This window comes from Mobula birostris, chromosome 12 (genome assembly GCF_030028105.1).
Source record: "Mobula birostris isolate sMobBir1 chromosome 12, sMobBir1.hap1, whole genome shotgun sequence".
NCBI lineage: Eukaryota > Metazoa > Chordata > Chondrichthyes > Myliobatiformes > Myliobatidae > Mobula > Mobula birostris.
Genome location: NC_092381.1, coordinates 47,391,853 through 47,407,653, shown reverse-complemented (window position 1 = coordinate 47,407,653; position 15,801 = coordinate 47,391,853). Strand labels below are relative to the sequence as shown.

The 15,801-nt window shown below is 41.4% G+C and overlaps 1 protein-coding gene across 6 annotated transcripts in view; it reads right to left on the bottom strand.

The window, feature by feature from the left end:
• ttc39a (tetratricopeptide repeat domain 39A) overlaps positions 1-15,801 on the bottom strand; it is a 138,099-nt gene that overhangs the window by 63,496 nt on the left and 58,802 nt on the right. For all 6 annotated transcript variants that reach the window (XR_011887994.1, XR_011887995.1, XM_072273763.1 and 3 more), the window contains 4 exons: positions 13,175-13,240; positions 10,861-10,969; positions 6,723-6,790; positions 6,561-6,620 (listed from right to left, as the gene is read on the bottom strand). Coding sequence is in view for 4 of the 6 variants with exons in the window: in XM_072273763.1 (XP_072129864.1) it covers positions 6,561-6,620; positions 6,723-6,790; positions 10,861-10,969; positions 13,175-13,240 (303 nt within the window). In the remaining 2 variants the exon portion in view is untranslated. The remainder of the gene's footprint in view (positions 1-6,560; positions 6,621-6,722; positions 6,791-10,860; positions 10,970-13,174; positions 13,241-15,801) is intronic.

Here is a 15,801-nt window from a genome sequence, read left to right as displayed (position 1 = left end):
CAGGAGTAGGGAGGATGTGGGATATCATTATTTTAGGTTGCTTTCAGTCACCAAAGGGCAATATATATGTAACCAAGAGCAGCAGTGATTCAAATGAACAGACTACGCAAAGCAAAATGGATGTAGAAATAGCTCCACACAATTTTTTGTCAGTTTGTCACCCTAACACTGTTAGTGAAACTTGCATAAAGGTTGGAGCTTCACAGAGCAGTGTTGTTAATTTTCTGTGTGTAACACATTCCCCATTGATATGTTGTGAGTTAAATGCATCACAGCAGGTGGATTACTTTCAGAGAGGACTCCCACAGGCGGAGAGGGTCAGTAACTTTAAATTTCTGGGTGTCACTATCTCAGAGGACCAGTCCTGGACCCATCATATAAATATAATTGCAAAGAAAACACAACAGCACCTCTACTTCCTCAGGAGTCTGTGGAGATTCAGCATGTCATCAAAACTCTTGGCAAACTTCTATGGGTGTGCGGTGGAAAGTGTGCTGACTGGCTGCATTACAGCCTGGTAATGGGACACCAATGCCTTTGAGCGGAAAATCCTACAAAAGATAGTGGATTCGGCCCAGTACATCGCGGGTAAAGCCCTCCCAACCATTGAGCACATCTACATGAAATGTTGTCATAGAAAAGCAGCATCCATCATCAAGGATCTTCACCACCCAGGCCATGCTCTTTTCTCACTGCTGCCAGCAGATAGAAGGTACAAGTGCCTCAGGACTCGCACCACCAGGTTCAAGAACAGTTACTACCCCTCAACCCTCGGTCTCTTGAACAAAAGAGAATAACTACACCTATTCTGTTTCTGCTGTTCTCACAGTCGATGATCTCACCTTAAGGGCTCTTTATCTTGTTATTTCACGCTCTCATTATTTATTGCTACTTACTTATATCTACGTTTGTACAGTTTGTTGTTCATTGATCCTGTTTACCGTTACTGTTCTGTAGGTTTGCTAAGTATACCCTCAGGAAAGAGAACTTCAGGGTTGTATGTGGTGACATGTATGTACTCTGATAATAAATTTTACTATGAACTTTGAGCTCAAAGTGTCAGAGCCCAGTAAGCAACAGCTCCATCTACTGGACGCAGTCACCAGTGGTTCAATGGATTCTGCAGTGATGGCAGTGCGGTAAGAGAGTGTTCGTGAAGGGGTCAGAGTGGCCCCAACATAAAATCTGCAAAAGGATTGTTTTTTCTGTATGGAGGCCACAGATCATACTGAGAACAACAAATGTAGTATCACTGTTAGACATTTTAATGGTGTGGTTTTAAGCAGATCATTAGGGTTGTGTACATACATCTACTGATGCATCTGGACACATCTGCAGTGATGTTCCTGGAATCATCGGGTGTTCCGGGTCTTTCAACATCATACAACCTCCTCCAGGTGACCCAGCCGGGGCTGATCAGACCCCAGCTTGTGTCCAGATGGCTAGTTACTTATGACTCCATGGCTCCCCTCTTTTGAGCCACAGCCATCTTGAGGCCCTCTCTGCCACATCGGTGGTACTGCGGATGGCTCTCCTCTTCCTCTCTCCCTCGATGCCCAAAATGCTGAAGGCTCTAACTAAAGAACGGGCTATGAATCCCCTACAACCAACCTCCAGTGGGAGACACCTCGCTCTCCATCCAGCCTGCTGACAGTTGCTGACCAGTCCCGCGTACTTGGAGAGCTTCCTTTCAAGGGCCTCTTCCAAGCTATCTTCCCATGGGACTGTCAGCTCCAGCAGCACCACTTGCTTAGTAGACTCAGACACTAGGACAGTGTCTGGTCGCAGGGTGGTGGCTGCAATATGGTTGGGGAACTTCAGCTGCTCTTCGAGGTCCACAAACAGCTGCCAGTCCCTTGCAGAGGTCAGAATGCCTGCAGATGTTCTTTTGGCAGGTATTGGCTGCTCCCCAGCTCTGACAAAGGCAATGGTCTGCTTGGAGGGTCGGGACCGCTTCACCCACTCAACTCCTGCGCTGATGGCTTCAGCGATGGTCTTCAGGACCTGATCGTGCCTCCATCTGTACCATCCCTCACCAAGTGCCCTTGCACAGCCACTGAGGATGTGCTCCAGGGTTCCTCGCTTGGAGCACAGTGGGCACGCAGATGACTCCGCCTTGCCCCATGTGTGCAGGTTTGATGGGCTTGCAAGCACATCGTACACTGCCTGGATGAGAAATTGGATGCGGTGTGGTTCGGCTTTCCAAAGATCAGCCCAGGTCACTTTCCTCTCAACCACATTCTGCCATCTTGTCCAAGCTCCCTGTTGCTTCATTCCCACCGCCTTGCAGGCTCTCGTCTCCTCCACTACTGCCCTCACCTCCTCCTGAACTAGACGAGGCCTTTCCTTCCCTCTGGTGTCCATTTGGGGAGTTGGAAATGATCCTAGCCCAGCTCGGCCTCGTGTGACCACTCCCACCAGCCTCCTGTGACGCAGCCTCGCCTCTGCCTCCTGAACAGCTTCCTCTGCCCTCCACTTCCTGCCAGTACTTACTTGGATCCCTGCTCTAGCCACCTTCGGGTCACTTGAGTCCCTATACTGTAGCACTTCTCTGGCTCTTGTTACCTTGAATTCTTCCTCCAAGGATTTGAAGGGCAGTTGCAGTTTGTTGTGGTGTCCATAGAGTGCGATGCTGCTCAGGCTCTTTGGCAGCCCAGCCATCTCCTGAGGTGGTTGCTAACCCTCCCCTCTAAGGTTTCGACCGTTGAGATCGGAACTGCATAGAAGAGGAGGGGCCACAGGATTCTGGGAAGAATGCCATGCTGATACACCCAGGCTTTAAACTTCCCAGGTAGGCCAGACTTGTCCACAGATTTCAACCAGCCATCCAACTCGGTGCAGGTTGCCTGAATGGATGTTGTGTCCCTTAAAGAGATGTCAAAAACTTTGCCTAAGCTCTTGACTGGCTTTTCTGTGATGGTTGTGCCTGCGATGCTAAACTGGAACTTGTTCTCCACCTTCCCTTTCCTCAGCACCTTCGATCTTGATTTGGCAGGTTTGAAACGCATCCGGGCCCACTCCACCAGCTTTTCGAGCCCTTGCAGAATCCTCCGGCAGCCTGGGACTGATTCTGTGGTGACTGTGAGGTCATCCATGAATGCCCTGATAGGTGGTTGCCGTTGAGTGGAATTCATTCTGGGCCCTCTGCGCTCTGGTTCAGCAGACTTAGTGAGCATGTTCATGGCTAGGGAGAAGTGTCACTGAGATAGCGCACCCTGTGATGATGCCGATCTCCACCTTGTGCCAGGTTGATGTAATTGCTCCTGAAGAGACCCTCATCCTGAAGTTGCTGTACTAATCAGCGATAAGGTCTCTGATTCTGCTGGGGACCTGATATTTGGTCAGTGTGAGCTGCACCAGCTTGTGTGGAATGGAGCCATATGCATTTGCCAGGTCGAGCCACAATACTGACAGGTTGCCCTTGTTCTCTCTGGCCTCCCTGATGAGCTGTGTCACCACACCGATGTGCTCCAGACAGCCCGGCATCCCTGAAATGCCAACCCTTCTGGACTGATATATCAATATAGGTGTTCTTTGCTAGGTGCACATCCGGTTAGAAACTGCACTGAAGAAGATCTTTGCCTCGACGCACAGCAGGGAGATGATGCGAAACTGATCTATCTGGGTGGCATTTTCCTCCTTCGGAATCCACACCCCTTCAGCCACTCTCCACTGTTCTGGGATCTTCCCCCTTCTCCAGAAGGTTCTCAGGATCTTCCACAGACAAAGCAGGAGTTTGGAGCAATTCTTGTACACTTTGTACGAGGTGTTGCTTGGTCCTGGAGCCGAGCTTGCCCTTGCTTTGCGGACGACCTCTCTAACTTCCTTCAGTTGCAGCTCTGACATGTCGAACTGCACATCCGGTTCAGGTGGGTCTATTAGGATGTCGCACTCTCCCAACTCCTGCTCTCTTTCAGGATCATTATATATTTTCTTCAGATGTTGGTCTATGTCTTCCTGCGAACAGGCCAGTTTCCCACTGCGCTTCTCCCCCAGCAACTCCTTAGTGAACTTGAAGGGGTTGGCGATAAAGGCAGCACGTTTTCGAGCTCTTTCACGACGCCGCCTCCGATGCCACTCTGCCCGGCGGAGGACCCTGATCTTCTTCCGTAGTATGCACATCAGCTGGGCCAAGCCAATGTGCTCCTCTTCTCCTGCCTCCTTGTATTGGGACTTCAGCGCTTTCATCTCCTGCCTGATGTTCTGGATCCTCAATGCTCTTCGGTTCTTCGAGTAAGATGTTTTGGAGCCTTCCTTCTCCTCTTCTCCGAACTGTTCAGCTGTGATACTGACAATAATTGTTGTCATGGCTTGCAGCTTCCTATCAACCCCTCCCTTCACCGTTGCCTCCAGAATTTGGTTAACATCTTCATCAAACTGCTTCCACAGTGAAGTCATGTTAGCTGCAGGCCATTTGATCCGCCTCCTGTTAGACTTCATGTTAGAGGGATTCGTTTGCAACACTTGGAGGTTCTGGGCACTCTGGGGTGACTCCGGGCCTGGCCCCTCCTTCGTCTCGCCAGGTTGGACACCTGCGCGTTGTGCTGCTCCTGCTCCCGCCAAACACTTCATCCTCGCTTGGTGAATCTTCAAGCCGCGATCGTTCTCGCAGATTTTGCCACATGCACACTGCTTCCTCATCGCCGTTTGTTCATTGCCTGGGTCTGATGTCGTTGTGTCCATCCGACTGGGGTGCTCATCCTACCCCCCTCTCGGGCACCCCTGGGGGTATCTTTCCCTTAGATTCATTGTAGCTTTTGTGGGGGTCCTCCTCTCAGAGGACACAGATTGGGTTGCCAGCCTGTTCTGCCCTGGTTGCCGTCTCTCCGGGCTGTCACTGACTTGCCGGTCGTCACCACTCTTTTCGCGGTTGTCACCCAGTCTTTCCTGGTTGTCACTGATTAACTCAGGGTCTAAACTGTGTACATACATCTATTGATGCTTCTGGACACATCTTCAGTGATGTTCCTGGAATCATCGGGTGTTTCAGGTCTTTCAACATCATACAGCCTCCTCCAAGTGACCCAGCCGTAGTAAATGCTGATTATTCTGTGAGTAAATTACTGCTGTTGAGGTTGAACATTACATTGGAAATTTACTCTTAATGGCATCTGGGACGGTGGAGGGGTGTACCAAAATTAAATTGATGAGGAAGGTGTAATTCCCACTGCCAAATGCAAAAATAATTCGTGATATTCAATCAGCAGGACAACACCTTTTATCAGACATTGTGTGACTTTTCTAGCCCAAGGTGGTGTAATATCAATTCAACTCCAGGCTGGTGATTCTGCGGGGAACCTCAGAGTTCAGTCTTCCCCAGCTAGTGAAGTGCAGGACCTGCTAAGTGACAGATGCCAGTCCATACCCACTTCTGCTCTATCACTGAACTCAATGCACAGTCCAGTAGAATGAAGCTGGGAAATCTGCATCTTTTATCCTTCACAGGAGACTTACTGCAGGATCTGTGACCCCATTCATGTGTATGAGGCTTCCTACCATAGAGACTGAATAATGTAAATAAAGTAAAATATATAATTAAATTTGCCTTATTTGTATTTCCTAATCCTTTCCATTATTTCTGTAATAGGGTTTTAATTATTTTAATTTTTTTATCTGCTTTTTCTTAAGTTACCTAAACAAGTTAATGGTAAGGCTCCATGGCATAAAAAAGGTCAGGAACCTCTGACCTGGAGCAATTTGATTAGCTGTTAAACATTTCTGAACTACTTTTACAAACTGTTATAAAATGATGTCAGCTCTGGCAGGAGGCAAGGCCTTGCATCACCAGACGAGCTTTTAAATGGGGTGAGCTGAATCCAACATGATTCACAAAAATGTTCTAATCAAACATGCTGTAGTCACTCCAATGAGAAACCGGCATAAGCACCGGCTGATGGGCCACGAGGCTCGGGACAGACTTTGACTTTGAGTCACTCCAATGTTGCAGAAAAGATGGGCATATAATATGTTTCGCAAATTAGATAAAAATTGTTACACTTACTTGCGTTGCTCAATCTACTTACCAACTTCATTTGTAAACTAATGGTAAGTTCACTCTTTGCAATACAGAAATAGTTGATAGCTACATCTCTTTGAAATAAGTCAGTGTGAATCAGTGTTCCCTCTAATTTGTAATGACCAGTGTGCACAAAAATCTTGCACTGTGCAATGTTTTGCCAAGGGACGACAACATGTAAACACTGAATTTTTAAGTGGAAGTAACCCTGAAGCTATTCGAAGAATAATAAGCCATTCCGCTTTAAATGGACAGCAGTTCCTTTGCGCTTCACACCCTTCAGAAACCAGAAAAGGAAATTTGATTGTGAATTATACTTAACATGCCAACGAGGTAGAGGGTGACAACCTTTTGTGCGGAGTTTAAAATTCCTTTGTGTCCTAGTAGCAAAAGATGTGGGCGTGCACCTTAGCGGGAACATTGGTGTGAATTCATTAAATTAAAAAATAAAAATCAACGTTGCCATCTGGCAATCTGCTCTACCTAACTACTTGGCAGATAACAGTAGTAAAATTATTTTTTAATCTAACTACTCATTACTTACTATGTCAATATTGCCTCTGATTTCTTCAATTCTACCTGCAAAGAACAGGAAGATAGCACCCTGCAGGAATAGATGAAGAAAAAGATTGCAGATTTGATAATCACATCAATGCCAAAATAAATATGTTAAAACAACTATTTCTGCTCTCCTCATAATTCCTACCTTTGGATACCGTTTAAGAAAAGGTAACAGTAAACGTTCTGCATCATCAACATTGCCTTCACCGGTGCCTGTTCAGAATTACAAGTTAAATTCATTTAGGGCATTGTATTATATTAATGCCACGCTGACAGTTTTAAAAAGGTTTCATTTATTTTTCACTTGAAATCTCAGTAATAAAATTAAAAGATTTTACAGACTGATAAATACTCAGTGGCTACTTTAGACCTGTACATAGAACATAGAACAGTACAGCCAAGAACAGGCCCTTCAGCCCACAATGTTGTGCCAAACCAAATAAATTAGTAATTAAATGAAAAACTAAACTAATCCCTTCTGACTAGATCATATCCCTATACTTCCATTTTCCTCACATTCATGCGCCTATCTAAACGTCCCTTTAAAATGTTTCTGCCTCTACCACCACCCCAGACAGTGCATTCCAGTCATCCACACTCTCTGGGTAAAAATCATGTCCCTCACATCTCCTTTGTAATTACACCCTCTCACCTTAAATGCATGCCCTCTGGTATTGACACTTTGGAAAAAAATATTGCCTGCCTATTCTATCTATGCTTCCAATAATCTTATAACCCTCTAATGGATCTCCCCTCAGTCTCCACCACTCCAGAGAAAATTAGTCATGTTTGTACAACCTCTAGTTACAGCACATTCCCTCTAATCCAGGCAGCATCCTGGTAAACCTCATTTGCAGTCTCTCAAAACCCTTGATATTCTTCCTATAATGAGGTGACCAGAACTGTGTGCAATACTTCAGCCCAACTACAGTTTTATAAAGCTGCAATATAATTTCCTGATTTATGAACTCAATGCCTCGATTAGTAAAGACAAGCATACCTTATGCCTTCTTAACCACCCCACCATACTGTGTAACCAGAATCTTGCCCTGAACAGTGTAATACTGTCCTTTTGTATTTGACTTACCAAGGTTCAACCTTTCACATTTGACCAGGTTAAACTCCATCTGCCATTTTTCCACCCATATCTGTAACTGATCCATATCTCATTGTATTTTCTTTTTGCCAGTCTTCTACGCTATCAACAACACCAATCTTTATATCATCCGCAAACTTACTAACCCACACATCTACATTTTCTTCAAGGTCACTTGTATACATCGGAAACAGCAGCGATCACAGCACAGATCCCTGCCGAACACCAGTAATCATAGAACAACCACTGTTCTCCAGCTGGAATAAGCCTCTGACCAGTATCCTCTGTCTTCTATGGGCAAACCATATCTGGGTCCAAGCAGCCATTTCACTATGGATCCCATGCATCCTAATCCACATCTCTACCTTCATTAAAAACCCTCAGCACCTCATCAAAACCTCAATCAAGTTAGTAAGACACAATTTGCCCTTCACAGACCTCCAGATGATGGTGATGTGCTTGGATGCAGTGGCCTCTCTGGGTCCAAGGTGCAATTTAAATCTTTTTTTTAAATATCATCACAAGACACCACAGGATATTAAGAACATCAAGTATGGCAGGTCTATCCCATCAGCGTGTTGCTAATAGCGATGGAGCAGGACTTGTTGCATCATGTTGCAGCCTGCTTCATTCTCCCAGGCACGGACAAGGCCCTCAAGCCGCGGGTCGCCTGATGCAGCTGCTAGCAAAGGAGGTGCCAGAGCCAGCTGCACGCCACTGGATTCCACACCGGTTTGGAGGCTGGCCGGCAGAAGTGGTAGAAGCTGGGTCAATTGGAACATTTAAGGGAAGATTGAACAGATATATGGATGAGACAGATATGGAGGGCATGGTCTGGGTCCAGGTCCGGGTTTATGGAACTAGGCAGAAAACCAGGCCAGCACAAACTAGATGGACCAAAGGGCCTATTTCTGTGCTGTAGTACTCTATAACTCCAGTAGTCCATAAATATTTCAGAGACATTTATAAATAATTACACTGAAGTAAATAATTAAAAGTAATAACCACAACCATCATTAAAAATAGAAATTATTTTAAAAGAGAATTATCTTTCCCTCGATACTCCCAGCACTAAAATCCTTTTTGAAATCAATTGGATCTTGGGTCCAATACCAGGTCCAAGCAGGCACAGATCAAAAAAGCGAGATACTAGAGGAACCACAGCAAATGAAGCTTTGAAATCTATGATCCGTGCATTCATTTTGTAGGGTGGGGGACATAAATCGCTCAGGGAAATTGCAATACCATAGAGATTTTCAAAGATAATGATAATGAATTCAAATTAAACACACTGGGGTAATCAACGCTTCAGAAAGGATATCACTTCCTGTTAACATGACCTTTCCCAAGTTGAAACAGGTTACACATGATGAAGTATGGAGGACTGTTGTGACTGATGTGGACGTGACACACTTGATTTTCGTGCAATAGTACATCCATTTGGATCTCGATGTTTAAAAGTCTTAATCATTGAAACAACCATAAATGCAGAGATGGCTATAAACATTTGCAATGTGCATAACCCAGCCCAGAGTTGAAAAAACTCCAAGACTGTGTGGAGCATACTGCATTTGAGAGGGTGAGATCAAAAACAATGGCTAAGGAGGAAATCTCAAAATATTTGCCCATCCTCCTAATATTAAATTATCAATATATTTTCATTTAATTTAAATCTGCGTTTTTTTCCTAATACCCATTAAATTCTTCAAAATTAAGTCAAACAAATTTAACCAAAAATACATGAATCAGTTTGTACTTCTTTATTTTGTCAAAGAAATGATTACCTTGTTTCTTCAGATTAATTTCTCCTCTTAAACTCTGTAGGGCTTTAATCAAAGGATACAGCAAGAAGGTAGGTGTATGGGGTTGAGTGGGCTCCAGGATCAGCCATGATGGAATGGCGGAGCAGACTCAATGGGCTGAATGGCCTAATTCTGCTCCCATGTCTTATGGTCTAAAAAAACCTGCTTGACCTCTGATCTTATACCCCTCTCTGCGGGAATTTGCCAAGTTTCTCTACCTATTCTTGAGAGTAATACTCTCATCTTGAGAGAGCTTACTCAGGATTAAATCTTACTATGGAAAATATACTTTCATTACTAATATTTTAAGAATGGATTATTTCTGCGGACAACAAAACAATTCACAATCAGAATGAGCACATTAAATTCCATGATCAGCAAGAGTCACATAGCTATGCTTCCAAATTCTGTGTCACAAAAGTGTTTTTTGCCAGAAGGAAGATATACAAAATGTTTTCAACAAATACAATAATTTTCTAGGCTCTTATTTTGATGTTGGCTATTTCCTATTATCTAGCAGTTAGAGCACATTGCAGGTAACATAATGAAAAATTTAAAGAGCCATTTATTTATTTCATTTAATTACATATCTAGTGGAAAGTGATTTCAGTGATCTTAAGACTGCAGTTTTATTTGATTTTGAGATAATGCTTTGCTAAGCACGATGCTTAGATTATTGGTAACCAAATTTCAAGCATCAAATTTAAGGCCTCTAATGACAATACTCATTGTAGTATGCATTGAGTAACTTTTCCCAATTTTATCACAATAATAGGTTAAAGTTTAGTTTGTTGGTATTGCTCATGAATTCTCAAACTGCCACCCCTCCCCAACTGCTGCTGTAGTGAAGTATGGAAAAGGCATGGCAAGTGGAAAAAATATATAAGGAGGAATGAATGGAAAATTGTCATGTGAAAGTTGGGACATTCTGGTGCATTTATTAATCATCATATTATTTATTTATGTGAGATGTGGGCATTAGTGACAAGACTAGCATTTGCTACCCATCTCTAAATGCCTTTAAGAGGATGGCAATGAATTACATTGTAGAGTCTTTGTGATGTGAAAGATCTACGGCGTATTTTTTGAAAAGTAATAAACTTAATGAAAAACTGTTTTATATGAACATCGATTTTGTGAGCTATCTGTAGCTACCCATAACTCTTTGTCAAGTTATTTGTCAGCCTACTGCCGAGGCAGCTCAAGAAAATCTGTATTTACTCCATTACAAAATAGTTAAGCACTCTTAACCAAAAAGATATTTGCTCTTTCTCCTTTAATAAAGTTTGTGTGGTAAAACAGACCTGGTCAATTAAACTGAAAATTTGTACTAATCATTAAAACAATGTACTGTATGTGGCAATCAGGGTAAAAGCAGTACTCACCCAGTACAAAACTCATGAATGTGTGATAACACAGAAGCAACATGGTACAAAGAAGAGCCCGAAAGTTTTCAGTGGATGCTCCTTCCTGCAGTTGTTCCAGACCAAATTCCTAAAGACAGGAGTCTCTTTAGTACAAAGTTAACATTCTTGCTATTACTTGTGCTACAAGAGCAATTTTTGATAAACTGTATAGAGTATTAAATCTTTAAACAATTTATTTTAGGTTTTTTTATTATTTCAAAATATACTTTATTCAAAAATAAAATTATATACAATAAACCATTCAATAACTTTCCATCCTTTACAGACGTTTCCATTATGGTCTGTACATAGCCATACTTATGGCCACCCACGTGGCACTCCAGTTGTTCACAATTGTTGTAATTGCAGTTTGCTATATCACATACACCCTCAGCTATCTCTTTGTCTTATCAGTGCTTTTCACAGTTCTTTTGGACTCAGATCCAGTGGGTGTGTCAGATAATCCACAGGAAAAGCTAATTTCAGCACCTGGATGTTAATGTAACATTCTGAACCATTCTTCCATTGTATCAAAAGCCGTTTCAGTTGCAATAGGATTTTACAGGATTTAATCTTTACCTATCTAAGATCACACCTTGTTACAACTCTGACTGAAGTTCAAATGTATTTCACGCTTTGTAAATAATTTTGAGATGCCCTGAGGTGCTAAGGAAATGCAATTTCTTTTTATCTGAATCTTCTATAATATTATCAAACACAAATGACTGATGATTGTTCAAAATTAGAGCAGTCTTCATTTTTCTTTCTAAAGGATCCCAAACATCTTAAACACAAGAGATTCTGCAGATGCTAAATTCCTCCAGCGTTTTGTGTTTGATCCCAAAAACCTGTTTGTTGAGCAAACAGAATATATTGCTGTTAATCAGTCCCTTCCCTAGTTAAAATTCACACGCTCATGAAGACGACCCACTGTTGAACTCTCACTAAGATAATTTGTGAAATGTGATAGTTTTTCAACATTCCCATAAACATGAGGGCTGAACAATGAATCACAGTTCACAGGGCAGTGGTGTACAAAGGCACTTTAAAAAAAGGAGACTCGCAGAAATGAGATGGTGCATCACTATGAATTAAATCAAGATCAGCTGACTACAGCAATGAAAATTAAACTGATATGACTTTCATTCAATGCTTAGAAAAGCAGTTTATTGGCTTAATGCAGTGAGTTTGCTCAAACTTATCTATCACAGTGTGAAAATACTCATCAATTCCAATCTCATCCCATATTGAATAACCCCATCCCATCGAGGGTGGATGAATCTTGATGGTACGCCACACCCAGCAACATGCAGAACAATGACCTAGTCTCAGGCGGCATGTTGAAGGCCCTGTCACGAGAACATCCCTGACAGGGTTTGAAAGTTATACCAGTGCTGGAGCTGTGTATTGCATCAAAGTTATGAAGTGCTTAACTTTTTAAAAGGGGTTCTGACACTCAGAATTTAAAAATTATTAAATTTGTTCTAACTAAACTAAAAACAAAAGGCCAGGAAAGCTACAATAAAACACTCAAAGTTAGTACAGTAACTAACTTACCTTCCATATTCTGAGGGTGCAAATGAATAGGGAGTTCAGTCCAGACTAGAGAGAGAATTCCCCAACAAGATGGTGGGAAAGCTCAGCAAGCCTAGATGTTATGTTCACTTACTGGGGGACCACACAAGTCTGGAATTTACTCCCATTCTGGTTCTTCCTTCAGGTTTGCCAGCCACAACCAAGAAGACTCAGCACATTGTGACATGGAGATATGCAAGTTAATTGCTTGGTCTTACAATTGGAGATCTGCTGTTATTTAATTTCGTGGCACTCACCCACTCATCAAGATCATGTACAAATGAGTTGATAAAATGTTTTATAAAAATCACCATGTTTATAAAGTTTATATATTTTAAATTGTAGTTAGCACTGGTTACAACTTTAAATGTAATTCTTTACCACACGTTATTAGGGTTGGAGGTCTAGCTGGCTGTCAAATATAGCTTGGCATTCATTACTCCAATGAATGTCCAGTGAGATTATCTGCATGGTCTAAACAACACTATGCCCCACAGTAAAAGGTGGACAATCTGTCAGGGAGAATTGCAGGAGATGTGAGAAGGCGTATCAGGTTTGATGGTACCATAATCTAGAGCTGCAGCTGGATGTTAACTTAGCAATCACTCCAGCGATAGCAACCACTGAGTATAGCCATTCAGTCACTAAAACCTGTCACTAACCTTAAAAAGCAGTGTTGCCCTCAAAAAAATACAACCATTATATGCTTTTTTCTTACCTTATTTCCAGAAAATCCAACAAATTTTAAAAGTCGGAGAATCCTTGTTGGCAATAGAGATAACATCTAGGAAAAGTAAGTACAAAAAAGTAAAAATGGGACTTCTATGTTTGCCATTTAATATTACCTTTTACCAAAAACAAAATATCCCAAGAAATCACGACAAAGTTAAAGCAGGTAGAAATCCAAAGTTACATTCCAGTTTGGAGGTTTAGTACATGGTCAGAAATTGGCAGCTGGAAGTTTTCTCTTTGGACTTCTCACTGGTTGAAGAAAAGCTGTCCCAAAGACTAAGAAATAGAAAATGGAATGAATCGCAAGTCATCAAATGACTGCATCCCTCCATTACATGACAGGTGGTGGCAGCAACACAGGCAACGATATAGTAAAAACTCTGATGATAAGCAGTCGTACCTAATGATACTGAGGATGTCCAAAAGGGCAAATCTATCTTGAGTTGAAGTTCATTGTTTTGACAAATCGCAGACACAAACCACTTTGGCTCCATTAAATACCCAGATAGCCTACAGCTGGCTGCACATTAAAGATCCATAGCACTCAGGAGAAGCCAGTCAGTACACAAGTCCCATAAACATCAGTAAGAATAATTACCAATTATTTTGTCAATTTGAGAAAGCTTTCCAGGATAAATCTATGCCTTCAGAGTGGAGAGGAAAATAACACATTTAATTTGGTTGTGCATTAAGCTTAAGGCCATTTGCAAAGAAATTCCATTGGGTCAGCAGTTGCTTTGGTTATGGGCCAAAAACATGAAACCTCAATCGCAACCTGGGCCCCAGACCTGGCTGAGGAAGGCTTTCACGGGAGCAGGAACATTTCATGGGCACATCAGAGCTCTGCATTTGAGAAGGCGAGTCTTAAAATTTTGGCTACAAGATTTGGACGCATCTTTAAACCCTCATTGGGTAAATCTTGAATCTAATTCATTACAAGGGTTTTCCTTGGGTTCGGTTTTAGGAACTTTACTTCCTTTTACTTCTTTTAAATCATATAAACAAATGAATAACCCAATAGTTAAACATACTTTACGTATATGGTTTCAATTCCGAAGATTTTTTGGGTTTAATCAATTCATTCTAGCAAATCCCATTATATCAAATTTTCTTTTTCAACCTTCCATGATGGATCAAGCTTACTTTGATTGGAAAACCAAAGGTATAATATCTTTTCGCGATTTATTCTTGGATAACTGTTTTATGTCTTTTGATCAACTCTCTAATAAATATAACTTACCCAGATCTCACTTTTTTAGATATTTACAGATTAGAAACTTTTTAATTACTGTCTCTCCTAATTTTCCACACCCATATCCAATGGACACTTTGGAAAAAATCTTAGACTTAAATCTTTCTCAGAAAGGTGTAATAGCAATTGTATATAATATAATTATGAATTTATGTCCTGATGCCTCTAATAAAATTAAAGCTGACTGGGAAAGAGAACTTGAGATTAATATACCGACTGAAAAATGGGAAAAAATTCTTCAGTTGGTGAATTCATCCTCTGTATGTGCTAAGCATAGGTTGATACAGTTTAAAGTAGTTCACAGGGCTCATATGTCCAAAGATAAACTATCTTGTTATTACTCTTATATTAATCCAATATGTGACAGATGCCAGTCTGAGATTGCTTCTCTAACTCACATGTTTTGGTCATGTCCCTTGTTGGAGAAATATTGGAAAGATATTTTTGATATTATTTCAACGGTCCTAAATATAGACTTACAACCTCATCCAATTACTGCTATCTTTGGACTACCAATGATAGACTCAAATAATTTAACCTCTTCATCACGAAGGATGATTGCATTTCTTACTTTAATAGCTAGAAGGTCCATTTTGTTGAATTGGAAAGAGATCAACCCTCCTACAGTATTTCATTGGTTTTCACAAACTATGGTGTGTCTGAATCTGGAGAAAATTAGAAGTGCAGTTTATGACCCTTCTATTAAGTTTGAAAAAATTTGGAGGCCATTTATTCAGCATTTTCATTTGATGTAATTTGATCATTTCCAAACTTGTTTTATTTCTCTGTACTGTTGTTGGAGGGGAATGGAATCGTCGACGCTGAGGTTTTCTTCTTTTCCATTTTTAAGTTGTTAGTTTTGCCCAAGTCTTTTAGTTTAGTTCAGTTGTTTTTTTTTTCTTTTGGGATGGTTTTTTTTTCTCTTTTTCTTTCTTTTTTCTTTTTTTTTTGCTTTATATTATCTGTGATCAGTTCTACATGTATGGGAGTTTTGGTAATTTCCACTATTTGGTTTTGCAATTACTCTTTTTTTAAATGTAACAATACATCTCATATTATCTGTATTATTGCTATGTTTTGTTTCTATATTCTGAAATTAATAAAAAGATTGAAAAAGAAAAAGAGAAGGCGAGTCTGAGAACAGGGACTAGTACATTGTCATTGTTGAATATAATTGGGATCAGTGCCAAAAATGCATGGGGACAAGTTTCATGGTGAAGGTCCACGAGTCACTACTCATCAGAGGATCCAAGGTGGAGAGGGTTAATAACTTTAAATTCCTTGGCGTTATCATCAGAGGATCTGTTCTGGGAACAGCACGCAAGTACCATTACAAAGAAGGCTCAACGCGTCTCTACTTT